This window comes from Pezoporus occidentalis, unplaced genomic scaffold, assembly GCF_034315485.1.
Source record: "Pezoporus occidentalis ecotype Australia unplaced genomic scaffold, CSIRO_AGI_Poc_V1 ctg299, whole genome shotgun sequence".
In the NCBI taxonomy this organism is placed as follows: Eukaryota; Metazoa; Chordata; class Aves; order Psittaciformes; family Psittacidae; genus Pezoporus; species Pezoporus occidentalis.
The window spans coordinates 108,874-121,741 of NW_026914929.1; the positions used below are offsets into that span (position 1 = coordinate 108,874).

General features: G+C 47.1%; 2 protein-coding genes across 3 annotated transcripts in view; one reads left to right on the forward strand and one right to left on the reverse strand.

Moving 5' to 3' along the window:
• The window catches only part of DDX49 (DEAD-box helicase 49), a 139,843-nt gene that overhangs the window by 52,643 nt on the left and 74,332 nt on the right, over positions 1-12,868 (forward strand). The gene's annotated exons all lie outside the window — the stretch shown is intronic.
• The window catches only part of COMP (cartilage oligomeric matrix protein), a 36,084-nt gene that overhangs the window by 3,402 nt on the left and 19,814 nt on the right, over positions 1-12,868 (reverse strand). The window contains exons 6-16 of one of the 2 annotated variants that reach the window (XM_062626834.1): positions 11,833-12,076; positions 9,669-9,754; positions 7,553-7,604; positions 5,238-5,410; positions 3,855-3,992; positions 3,044-3,121; positions 2,746-2,904; positions 2,083-2,187; positions 1,836-1,943; positions 1,512-1,671; positions 230-348 (exon numbers count right to left, since the gene is read on the reverse strand). In XM_062626834.1, the coding sequence (XP_062482818.1) occupies positions 230-348; positions 1,512-1,671; positions 1,836-1,943; positions 2,083-2,187; positions 2,746-2,904; positions 3,044-3,121; positions 3,855-3,992; positions 5,238-5,410; positions 7,553-7,604; positions 9,669-9,754; positions 11,833-11,908 (1,254 nt within the window). In that variant the 5' untranslated portion in view covers positions 11,909-12,076. Of the gene's footprint in view, positions 1-229; positions 349-1,511; positions 1,672-1,835; positions 1,944-2,082; positions 2,188-2,745; positions 2,905-3,043; positions 3,122-3,854; positions 3,993-5,237; positions 5,411-7,552; positions 7,605-9,668; positions 9,755-11,832; positions 12,081-12,868 lie in introns of both variants that reach the window. The other variant, XM_062626833.1, reaches the window with a different exon arrangement.

Genomic DNA, 12,868 nt, shown 5'->3' on the forward strand with positions numbered 1-12,868 from the left:
GCAGTGCTGTTTCTAACCCCAGATGAACAGGGTAGGAAGAGAGGAGGCCAGAGTGCAGCGGTTCCTCTCTGACTCCCCCTTCCACACACCAGGACGTGTGACCTCGAGGGGCTGCGCTTTTGTACTGTGGGATTTGCAGGTGGTGCTCGGTGAGTTCCCAGGTTTGAGCACCTCAGGCAGGTGACGCCAGCACCGTCCCAGGACTGCAGAATGGGGAGTACTGCCTTACCTGGTCTGGGTTACTGACTGTGGGGCAGCTGTCACACATGTCTCCTACTCCATCACCATCGGCATCTTTCTGATCAGGGTTAGGAACTCTTTTACAGTTGTCCACAGGGTTTTTGATCCCTGTAAAACAAGCAAAGTGGACCCATCAAGGCAAGAGGCCTGTCAGGCTCTATGCAGTGAGATCTCTTTTGGATGTAAGAGATGGCAAAAACTGAGGACAGCTGAAGTCATGTAATAAAGCAACTGTTTTACACAATTTCAATTACATCCTGGCAGCTCTGGAGGATGAAGATCAGCAGCAGCTGATCTGAAAACACTCCCGGCTGCATCATGCTGGATGTCTGAGCATGCTGCTGCACATGGACCTGAGAGGAAATGTCCCAAACTGTGCTCCTCAGAGGAAGCTAAAGAACTGAAGAATGTGGCTCCAAACCAGCATCACATCTGTACAGGAGCGAGGGGCCAAGAGCATGAAGTTGAAGCTGTCTGTGGTCCCCTAAACCATGACAGAGGCTTTCCCTCTAAAGCACATATCTGTGTAATTGGAAAATAAGTCAAGGTTAATCTTGGCCATTTGACCTGGAAGGTTTAGACGGGGCCTTTTCAAGGGCAGGAACAATCTAATTGCAACCTGAATGACTTCACTTCCTGCTTCTCTGCATCTACCTACTACAGCAGTGCATCATGCCAGCAGGATGCAGCCAGACCCAAACAGTGCTAGGTGCAGAAATACTCTGTAAATAAGAACGTGTGCCTCAGGCCAGGGCAGTTGTGATTTCTGGCTTTTGAAAGCAGGCTTTGTGCAAATACAGCAGCATCAGTGCACACACTGCTTCTAAAGTCTTTTAATGTTTTTTCACCCCAGAAGACAGCCCTGATACAAACTGCCTTGAGCTGGTATCTGCCAACAACCTGGCTATTCCCACACTTCTTCCTCCATTTAAATTACATCACCAAGTAGTGTCCTTGTCTGGCCCGAGATCTTCTTCTTGCCTAAGTTTGATGTGATTGTGCACGATAAGAGTGCTAATAAATTAGCACCATCCTGATGAGAGATAGTTAAACCCTGCGAGAGCTGAACTGTGAAGGATGTTGGCTTGGCTTGGCAGCTAAAAAACTGAGCTGTGCTTCATCCTACCAGAAGTTAGTTCTGCTCCTGTAGATCTCAAGCCTCTGAAGGCTGGCACTTGCCCTGAGGCTCTCTAGCTGTGTGCTGCACAGCTTTCTGGGCCTTAGGTCAGGATATATGCACCTCTCTGAGGGTGCTCTCCTGCTGTTCTTACCATCTCCATCCATGTCATCGTCACACTCATCTCCCTTCCCGTCACCATCAATGTCCTTCTGATCGTTGTTCTTCACTTGGCGGCAGTTGTCACAGGCGTCACCGAAGTTGTCCTTGTCCGCGTTGCGCTGGTCTGTGTTGCGCGTGTACACGCAGTTGTCCTGCGGGGACAGGGGTGGGCTGAAGGGGGACGTGTGGCTCTGAGCATGCTACTGAGGAGTCACACAGACACTTGGCCAAGTGAGAGAGAGAAGCGAAGGCAATTGCTATGCAAGACCTTTGGGTCCATTTAGGTACGGCAGAGCTTAAGCATTAGAATTCAAACCTCAGCATTTAATATCCCATCTCCATCGGCATCATCATCACAAGCATCTCCAATTCCATCCCTGTCAGCATCCTCTTGGCCGGAGTTGGGGACAGTCACGCAGTTATCCTGCAGGGAAAGCAACAAAGGGCTTGTTAGGAATCTGACTTCTGAAGGATGAGCAGGGTCTCACATCAGAAGGGCCCAGTTCTGCTCAGGCATTCCTCTGGTGTCCTGTTATCAGCTACATGAGACAACTGCATCGTACCTTGCGGCACTTTTTGTCTGAGCAGCGTTGCTTCTCATCAGGGACTCCATCAATGTCCGTGTCCTTCCCGCACACGTAGCCGTTCCCTGCCCACCCCACGAGGCACTGGAAGACAGCACACGAACAAAATGAGGCTGGCAGCGAGTGCCCTGATGGCCATATGCCTCCGAAATGGAAGGCTTCACATGAGAACCTGCTGGAAACATTGCAAATCCAGGTACACAGTGCTCTATGGGAAAAATATTGCCTGGAATAAGCATTTATGCTGTAAACAGCATTTTACATAGCTCAGATACAAGCTCTCAGCTTGTTCTTGAGATCACAAAGACAGATGCAGCAGCATCTTGGCTCCTGCAGGTTGCTGCAGGGTGCTTCTCCCTGCTCAGCTGTGTGTAATGCTCCATGACTGACAAACTTGTAGCACTTCAGGCAAAGGCAAAAACCAAAGCCCAAACACACAGGAGTGGACCTGAGGTGCCAGGAGCAGTCCACGTCTCCAGGGAGCGCTGGAAGCGACACTGCAGCCGCTCAGGTGTTAAAGGAGAGCAGGTCGGTGCGGGGAAGGCTCTCCAGGAGAGGGCAGTGGCAGACCCAGCAGAGCAAGCCCAGTGCAAGGGAAGGCGGAATGAGCAGGCGCTGCTCGCGGGGAGGTTTGAATCTCACCGCGCAGGAGAGGGACCCGTCGCGCTCCACGATGCATTCTGCTTTCTCGTGGCACGGGCTGATCTCTCCATTAGGGCAGCGTCTCACTGACTGGCTCTTGCAGCCACTCACTTGGTCCCCAACAAAGCCAGGTTTACAAGCCCCGCACTTGTAGGATCCCTGCAAGGAAGAGCGATAGGGAGTTAACAACCACAGGAGTCCTGGCAAGCCTTTGCTTCCTCAGCAGCTGATTTCCACAGCTAACAGAGGCCCCAGAGCCTGGGGAAGAGACCCGCATGAGGCTTTCGGTAGTACTGACCCGTGTGTTGATGCAGATGGAGTTGGGGACACAGTTTCTGGCAGCGCCTGTCTCGCATTCATTGATGTCAGTACAAACCTGCCCAGGAAGAACAAAACAGACATTCACTTCACTCCTGAGCAGAGCCCCCATCAGATCACAGAATTAGTGCATCACTAGATGCAGAAGCAAAGCCTCTGACACACCTTACTCAAAGTTTTCCTCAAACCTGAGGCAGATCCCAGCAATATTCCTGACCCCCAGGTGAGCTGCTCACCCTCTACAGTCACCAGAGATTTTAGCCTGGCAAAATAGCTTAGCTCTGAGCTGAGCTGGCAGAGTATCTCCTTACTGTAAAAGGATAGAAGCGGGTCAATGGAACAAGAAGGTCAAAGGCTGCATCCTGTGACCAGCTAGCAGCTCTCTAAATAACACGAGCCACATGCTGTTCCTGCTTATAAACCATAAGGTTTTGTTGTTGTTTTTACTTTAGCCTGTCTACAGCTGTTGGGGAAGCAGAGGGGGAGTAGCTGCATGAGTTCTTTGTGTCCCTGCATGAAGGATTACCTGGGCTGGCTTCACAGCCCCAGAGGTGTCACAGACATAACATTATGTCCAGCATAGATTGAGCAGAAGTCAGGTCTTAGAGTGGAGGTTGCTTCACTGCTGATGTGCCAGGACATCCTTGGCTAGTCTCTCCTCTCACTGCATCAGTCTTTCCACCAACACAATGCAGCCACCTTGCATGTCCCTCCAAGACTTTTGAATGACAGTTACAGAGGGGAAAGAGTTAATGGCTTCTGAGGGAGACAGAAACGTTTCCGGACCTTACCTGTTTGTTGGCTCTCGCATAGGCCAGTCCAACCCCTTCGACCATCTGGCCGGTGAAGCCAGGAGGGCAGGGATCACAGCGGAAGCCAGGGCTGGTGTTAATGCACTGGACCTTCGGGAAGCAGGGGTTTGCATTGCACTGCAAACAAGAGAGGTGGTGCAGAGCTGTGAGGCAGGCCCACAGCTCTCCCTCAGAGCCAGCTGTGAAGCCAGCCCTCAAAACAGGCCTTGCTGGCTGAGAGCCACCTATTGTACTTTTCTTTTTAAAGAATAAACCAAAAATGCATAGAAGTTCCTGGCTTTCCTTGCAAGTGGAAAATGCAGCTTCCCCAGCTCCGTTGTTCCCCCAAGTTCCAGTAATGTGCAGACAAGTAAAACAAACCAACTTTCAGGACTAATTCTTCTTTGGTGACATCAATTGCCCAGGCAAAGGGCTGGCTTCACTTCACACTTTCCTTCCTGGCAGTCTCTGAATCCAGAGAACTGGATCATTTCTTACACTGGTTTTGACAGACAAGAACAGTTGTTTGTTTACTATCCTGGGAAGCAATTGTCTTCCAAAATTGCTATTAATGCTTCATTTTCTCCAACACTTTGTTATTTTCACTGAATTCTTGTGCTCTGTACTGGCAGACACATTAGCAGAGTGGTTCCCATGGTTTTGTGACCGACAGATTATCATCACTCTCATTGACCCTTTTCAGCAGGTTTTAAACTGAAACAGTATAAAGGTGATACAGTTTTGCAAGACACTTGCAGTTGCTTGGTGGCCTAATCGGAGAGCGTAGGACTGGGATTTGGGAACCACACAACTAAGGAGTCTTATGTACACACAAAATTAACGGTTGAGTGAAGCTCTGCACAGACAGGGAAAGAAAACTTGATGGAATGCCACACTTCCTAAAAAAAACAAACAGTATCTGCCCAGCAAGGTTTGATTTAAAGGCAGAAGTACAGCATTAAGAGTAGTGTGGTAAGATTTATTGTAGAAGGAACTATTTGGGAAGTGTTTGATTCTATTCCATGCGTAATAAATCTTATCTCTAACAACTCATCAGCCATTAGCTCAAAGATCGTAAGGCCAAAAGGGACTGTTCAGGGCTTCCAAACTCACCCTCCTGTGTGGTACAAACCAAAAGATTTATTTTGTTGGAGCCTATGTATCTTTTAGAAAGAAATCCCTAGCTGGATATAAACCCACATGGAACAGAGCTCAAGGGAGGCTGAGACAGACTTCCTTCCCACGAACTGATGTTTCTGTTGAACTGGAGCTCCGAGGGGATTTGCAAGACTTTTCTTTATAAACCACAAACCAAACCTGCAACACTCCAAGCCAAGTGAGTCAGGTTTATACCCTCCAGCCTGTCCCACTTGGGGTTTTTACCTCATTGATGTCTGTGCAGTGGGTGCCATTGCCTGAATAACCCGGGGGACAGGGTCCGCAGCGGAAGCCGGTGCCGGTCTCGGTGCAGGCCACGCCAGGGAAGCAGGAGTTTGGGAGGCATCTGTTAAACTGTGTCACGGTGATGACAGGGCCTGTGGCCTCGGTGTGCATGCCTGCAGGACAAGAGGAATGTTAGAACATAGCTGTCACCGCCAGGGACTAGCATCAGGTGGTCCCACTGTCTCAAAAGGGATCAGTGTGCTTCACACACAGGACATTTCCTCACATCCTTTCTGAGGTCGAGCAGTTGTAGCTGTTTTGTAAATGGAAACAAATGAAGCCAGAAGCAGCAGTTTGACAAATTCCTGAGTCAGAGCAGACAAAAAATAAATAAGAAACCCCAGAAACCTTAGCTCCAGTCCAAATCTCTTGTTGTTGGTGCAATGCCCCTGCTTTGGAGTTCCACAGAGACCAGTTTTCTCCTTGGTTCCTTCACAACTACTCCTCACTGGTGCTATGGACTCAGGCACCTGCCTAAAGCGGAGCCCACACAGGCTTAATTCTGGGAAGCACTGTGGAGGGCTGTCAGCCAAAGTCTCTGCTGTAGAAGCAGGCATGTTAAACAGGTCAGCTTGGTCTGTAGCAGGAAAATACTCACATCAGGCTCAATAAGGCTTTGTGCCATAATGTTATGCATAACATGCTACCTGTTGTCTTCACAAGGCAAGAAACCTCCCTTAATCCTGGCAGATGGGAAATCAATCTGTTACTCAGCCATTCATCACTTCTGGGCTGGAATACAGCAATATGGTCCATCTAAGCATGGCGTACTGTGCTTGATGGGTAGGAAATTCTAACCCGTATAAATGCTCCTGCAGTCCTATTCCAAAGCACTGTGAACAAATCCAGCCTGTGCCACACTGCTCACACCAGCTTCCCTTAAAGGTTGAGGCCAAATGCCAGGTTTTTGTCTCTGTCCTCATGACCTGCCCCAGCACTAGGGAAGTTGCAGAATCAGTCTGTACAGGACACAGAACTTCACTGAAGGCCAGTTCAGGACAGTGAAGAGAATTGTCACAAGTCTCCCACAGCCACTACTCCAAGTGGTAGCAGGACACTTTTTGCTCCCACTTTCTCCAGCTTAAAAGCCTAACATGAAAAACCTGAAACAAAACAGAACAAAAGCCGACACTCTACCACTGCTAGCAGCAAAATCTTCACTAAACCCAAGGCTTCCTCTCTTCATGTTTCTCTTTCTGAGCAATAATGAGAAGCACACGACTGCTGGGAGTCACGTTGTTCACTGCATGACTAAAAGAGGCTCAAATTTTACAGTAAGGAGTACAGGAGAAGAACACATAAAACAGACTAGCAAGTGGGGAAGGCAGAAATCAAGTAACAGAGAAAGTTCAGGACAGTTTTATGAGCAAATTATTAAAACAATTGCTGTGGATGAATGCAGTTCTGTACTGCAGGCCCCAGGAGCTTTGGCTAATCTCTATTCCAGCAGAAGAACAATCTCTCCAAATGCAGACATGGTTATTGCTGCACCCTTTGAGTCTATTGGCAGGTAACAGCACCTCCAAGAACCATGCTTTCTGCAAGCTAGATATACTGGAAGTAAATTCCAGTTTAGAAATAAAACCCTACAACATTTACTGGGGAGCAGAGGACAAGATTTATATGGGCAAAAATATGACCCTGTTTCCTGAACTCTGCGTAAACAACCTCTTTGCTTGGATGGTGGCAGCACTAGGATGGAAGGAATAGCAAAGCAGTACCTCTTGGGGGTGATCTCTTCCACCTGTGGCTCAGGAGTAGCCAGCTGTATCCCACAGGATACCCAGTGTGCATTCCCAGGCAATTCGAACATGGGCCATAGGTTGGGTTATGAGGAGATGTGCTTGGGCACCTTTCTGCACCAGCATGTAGCTACCCTGAGAAGTCCAGCATGGTGTGTCACAGAGCCACCAATAAGGCTGATTTCAGAAACAGTGCAAGTAAGCAAATGCTGGGGGGTTGCTGGAAGGAAAGATTCAGCTTTTTAAGGCTACTTCTGCTCAGGAAAGGGGTAATAGCTTCAGCTGCCATGGAACATGAGAGCAGCATGGAACACTGGTCCACGTGTGCAGAATGCTGTAGGGGGAAAAAAGCATCACTAATATTGAGTATTACCCTGTGACACTCAGGTAATTGTGAAACAAGCCACTTCCTTTGGGGACACAGTCACAGGCAGCTTTTTAGTACTTGTTTGCACACAAAGGTATGAAGGACTGAGGAGACAGTTGAACATAGGACTCAGCTCACTAACTCACCACAGGCATCACACTCCATGACTGTATTCTTCAGGAATGTTATCTCCTTAATCTAGAAGAAAACAAGAACCATCACTTAGCCAAAGGGTGAGTTTTGCTCCCACACAAACTTGTAAGCCCCATTGCCAAATCCAGGGTGTCTCTGAGACTGCACAGCTACTGACAAAGTAACTCTGGGTACCCAAAGTCTACGTTACAGACTTTCTGGAACCTGAGGTGCCTTGTGCTCCCTGCTGCAAGTCACTCCCTGCTGCAGTATTTCTCCAGGCTAACTCGGTAACACTATTCTATCACAGATGCAGGAGACACTTGACTTAAATACACACAAACAAGTGTTGGAGAGAAAGAGAAATCTACTTTATTTAGGTCTTCTACTGTAAAAGATGCTGAACTAGAGTCCAGGAGAGGTCTGCTTGGCCTGCAGCCCAGACTGTGTAAGGAAAGCTCAGAGGGAGGCTGCCATGAGCCATCTTTGCAGATATCTGAATAATCTCTGACATTGTTTTTGCCATTCTTTGTCCCTAATGCCCTTGCCTTGAGGATGTTTATAATCTGTTCATAAAAGCTCCTCCCTTCAGACTTCCTCACCTGGGTTATGGAGAGACAGAAGTAAGCATGTCAGTCCCAAGCTCATGTTTATAGATTCTCCAGCATCTCAGAGAGCAATCCCAGCAGACTTCTCTCCTGCAAAGCCTCACTGTCTGCAACTGATGCTCAGGACCAGCCTTTCACACCTGGTGGACATCATTTCACTCTGACAAAAGCCCACGTCTCTGCCAGCTCCCAGGTGTAAGAGCAAGTTTCATCCTACGCTAGATGCTCTCTTCTCTCCAACATGGCCTGGGATCCTGTATTTTGAATAGTTAATGCAGAGAGAGATCTAACCCAAATCCCCAGAACATCTCCCATTAGAAGAGGGTGACAGAGCAGAGTGGAGGATTTGGAGCACTACTAATGAGTATCAGTGGCTCCTTTGTGCCAATAATACTTCAGCCTTTGGCTCAGGAGAGTAGATCTGACCTTTCGTTTTCAGGCCTGTTGCCATCCGTATTGCCAACATCCCAAAATGCTGAATCAAGGAAAAGTAAGCTATAGAAAATCCTTGCACAGATTAAGCAATGATGAACTGCCCCCTTGGCTCTCCAGTTGTATTTGCAAGTTTTGCCTATGAAGTTTTCATGAAAGCACTGTTGAGAAAAGCCATGGATGAAAAAAAAACCCCAAGTAGTGGCAGGGTGAGAGAAAGAACAAACAGAAAACCTGTATGGTGAGGCAGGGCTGAGCTGGAAGGGAACACTGGAAATCGTTGCTCGAGGCTGCCAGGAACCATGTCTGACCTGGTTCCTAGTAAACACTGGCTATTTATGCGGCAGCCTGAGATGTGAGGGGAGCTCGACGCAACAGATGGTTTTGCAGATCAGAGGCCGCCCAGTTTGCACTGGCACAGGGACCTGTCTGCCATTCCAGTCCTCTGGCAGGCAGAGGCTGCTGCCCTCAGCTCCCACAGTGGGGAAAGGGAGAATGGAACCTTTTTCTACGCTTAAAAGGGAGTTGACCAGGCAAACCACCATCTCCTCGCTAAAATGGGAAAAGATCTAAGCACCCAAGAAGTTCCAAATTCCCTAAGAAACTACCAGAGCCAGAAAAGCTTAGGATTAAAACAACAAGAGGAAAGAGTGAATACAGCGCTTGTTTAGACTCCATATGACTTCCCTTTCCAGGACCCTAATAGATGGCTGAAAGGTCTCTTCCATCTTCCAAGTTTGGACTCTAACTGATTTCATGAGCCCACAAAACCAAGGAAAAAGTGACTTGTTTTTCCAGTTAAATACATACCCACTGTGTGTGAGTGGCTTTGGGGTTTTTTTTGAGTTCTTTCTGTTCTCAGCAGACAGGGTTCTAAGCAGCAGAATTTGGAATTCACATGAATCCACTTTATCTCAGTTACTGATCTGATTGTGAGACCACCTCTTGATTCCGGTTTGCAGTGCAATGATTCTATTGCTCATTTCACTTCAGACAAGAAGCAGCCCCCCCAGCTGCAGAAGTCAGCACATAAGGCAGAGGATTCAGAGATCTCTCTGAATATGAGGGACCAGGTCCCTTTCTCACCTACCTGCTGTTTCAGCAAGTCTCGCACTTCCATTAGCACACGGTTAGTTTCTCTCATCTCTTCCAGCATTTCTGGCCCAACTTCACCTCCTAAAAATACCAAAGTGGTTGGGAAAAACACAGAAGAGTCATTAGCAGTCCAAATCAATGGTATTATTAACTTCAGCTTAAGATACAAGATATTATTAAGATATGAGGAGATACAGACTCCTCCATACCAGTCTCTGGCCGTTCCTAACTAGAAGCTTGTTGGAATTAACAGAGACCTGCACACAGGGTAGAGTTTACTCTGGATGGGGCAGACAGTGATAATCAGCCATTCCTGGCAGGTAGGAAACAGCTACCCCTCAGCAAACAGCTTGGCCTGGCAGCCTGGCAGTTGTGGTAGCTGCTTATCTGGCACAGGTTCTGCAGTTCACACATAGAAAGGCTTTGCTGCCAAAAGCAGCAGATTAATAATTCAGTGCTGTGGAAGCTGCTATGAAGGGCACCACTGAAGTAAAGCTCTTTGCTGAGTCTATCCCAAACGTGCTGCCAAGCACTGAACGTGGAAAACCAGCACGTCAGCCCTTGCCTCTCTTGTTCTGAAGGGACAGACTTTTCCTGCTGGAGACAGGCTCTTTTTGGGTAGCGGTGGTTTCAAATTGGTCAATAGTGGGTTTGGGACATGGAGGATCCATCTGCTCATCCAACACTGCAAAATCCTGTTTAAGCTATGCTGAACAGGATAGAAATCATTTTACAAGGTCATTTAGTGCAGATTAACATGACTTTATTCTCCCATCTGCTAGATTCTACACTTGCCCAGGCCTCTGGGACATGCTCAGTATCTAGTCCATACTCTTTGCTCAAGAGGAATGAATGGAAGCAGCTCATTGCTTCTAAAACTATGTCAGTTTTAAGAAAACTTGAACCATTTGAAACCAAGTGGACACAAAGCTCAACTCTGCTATTCCCTGTCTCTCACGAGAAAGCACAACCTCATTTTGGCTTTTCTAGATGAACCAATCCTTTAACAGAAGTCACACCCTGCCTACAGCATAAGCAAACCGTTAAGAAGAGACACAAAGCAACATCTCCCACTGCATGTTCAGGGGAAAATCAGCTGGATTTGGGGGCTGCCTCCTTCAGCATGAGGAGTTTGCCAGTGCCACAGGCAGGGTGTGAGCCCGTGCTTAGCACAACTCTGGCATTCTCTGTGACAAGCAAGCCTGGAAGCCTCACAGGTCTACCCCACAAAGAACCAAGAGGATTCTGTTAGTATTCACAACCTCTCCAATACATTTTGGTTTGGGAACTAAATTGAAAGTACCACAAATGTGATGTTCTAAGACAGAAGGACTGAATTCAAGTCATGTTTTCTTATTTTATTGAAAACAAGGAGCTTGCACATGATTTCTAACTCCAGAGGTTTTGAATAAGCTCTGCAGGAAGCCTGCAGGCAACTGCCGTTATTCCTGGGCAGAATTTTCCATCCCTTGTAGCAAGATGTCATTTAAAAGAAAAGTTTTGTGTTTTTTAATGTCCAAATTCACAATAATGATTCAACTGCCCAGGAGCAAATCCCAAAGGAAATCTAGGCACTTGCAGACATTCCCATTGCTATACATCCTTCTGCATAGACTCATTCTGTCTCCACAAGCACACATCTGAATCTCTGGTACACAGCCTGAGGCTGCCAGATCTCCCATATCCTCTTTGAGCTGAGCATCCCCCTATTGTAATGAACTACATTCCTGGAAGTCAGGGCTTCCCTGAGCTCTGCGTGCACAAGCAGAGAGGATATCTAAGGATCCTGCTATAGGACATTCTGTATGACCTGATTTTTAACTCAAATCACATGTAAAATGCAGATTTATAGAAAGTGCCTTTTTTAGGTCATTACAAAACACACCAAAATTTCCAGCTGCCCTTGAATAAATGTTTTTCTTAAAAAACAACTTCCCTGCTCTGGAAGGGAACGGGGGAAAGATCGGAGACTGAACATTTACACAGTTCAGCTTCAAGTTTCATACGAAACTACAAAATCCCTAAACATCGTTTTCAGGCTTCAGTGGATGCAGTTGAATGTTACCTTCTCCCTCATTCCCTTCTGCAAAACATACTTTTCATGGGAGTCTAGAAAACATACGAGTCCAGAAAATACAGAAATCATGAAAATGACTTACCAGCCCTTCGCTGCTGACATGATGAAAAAGGGCAAGAGATGCAGAGGAGGAAAACGAAGGCTAGAGCTGAAATCATCTCTGAATCTCCAGGCAGTGTGGATCTATGGGCTTCTCTTGCAAAGGATCTTAACCTGCAGGTTTGCCTCTGCTCCCCATTAGTGTCTGTGGTCTGCTATTTATGAAGTTGCATTCCTTCCTCTGAAGTTCTTATTCTCTGATGCTGGACGAGGGGTGGACGTCATTCCTGGCTGGCAGTGCACAGGGAATGTTACAGGAGTAAACAATATGAGAAACTCATCAGCACAGGAGCTTGAGGGGTTTTTTTTTTAGCCCAGCTTGCACCAAAATAGGTCAGAAAATTCCAGAATTAAATGGATTCTTTTTGGATTGGGGTTTTTATTTCTTCTTCATGGACACAGGATAGACAGATGATTCATAGCTGTATCCCTCACAGACTTTCCTCCTAAAACTGCTCACAAGATCACAACAGCTATGAGACATCTGGACTTTACTATAGGACTCTTTTAACTCCCAAAAGACGGTTTCACCACTCACACTTGGGATAGGACTATTGATCATCTTCCAACTCCAAAGAGGAGCTATAACATCCTATTTTGGAGAGGGACTGGGCAAATGTACTAGCCCTGGAAGGCTGATGTTCTTATTGCCTCCACCTAAGGGAAGGATGCAATGCAGAAGTGATGGTATGGAAGGAAGGTAGACTTTGCTGTTTCATGTCAGTAAAGCAAGGAGCCTCAATCCATTATTTTCCATCAGAGGACACAGAGCAGATTGAGAAATCCATCTACAGCAGCCAAAGAAAATCAGCCCCCAAAAAACCTTAAAGCTACTACCTCAAGGAAATCACACGTTAAAACTGTGACCTGTAGAAAAGGTTGGTCTGAAAAGCAGTGAAATTCCTGATCACACATTCCCGCTGCCTGACTGGGAGATCTGTCAGTACGTTGATCACACAACACCCTTGGGGACACAGTCAGGAAAGCCCCAGAAAACAGTAGCTCAGTCTCTCAAGTGC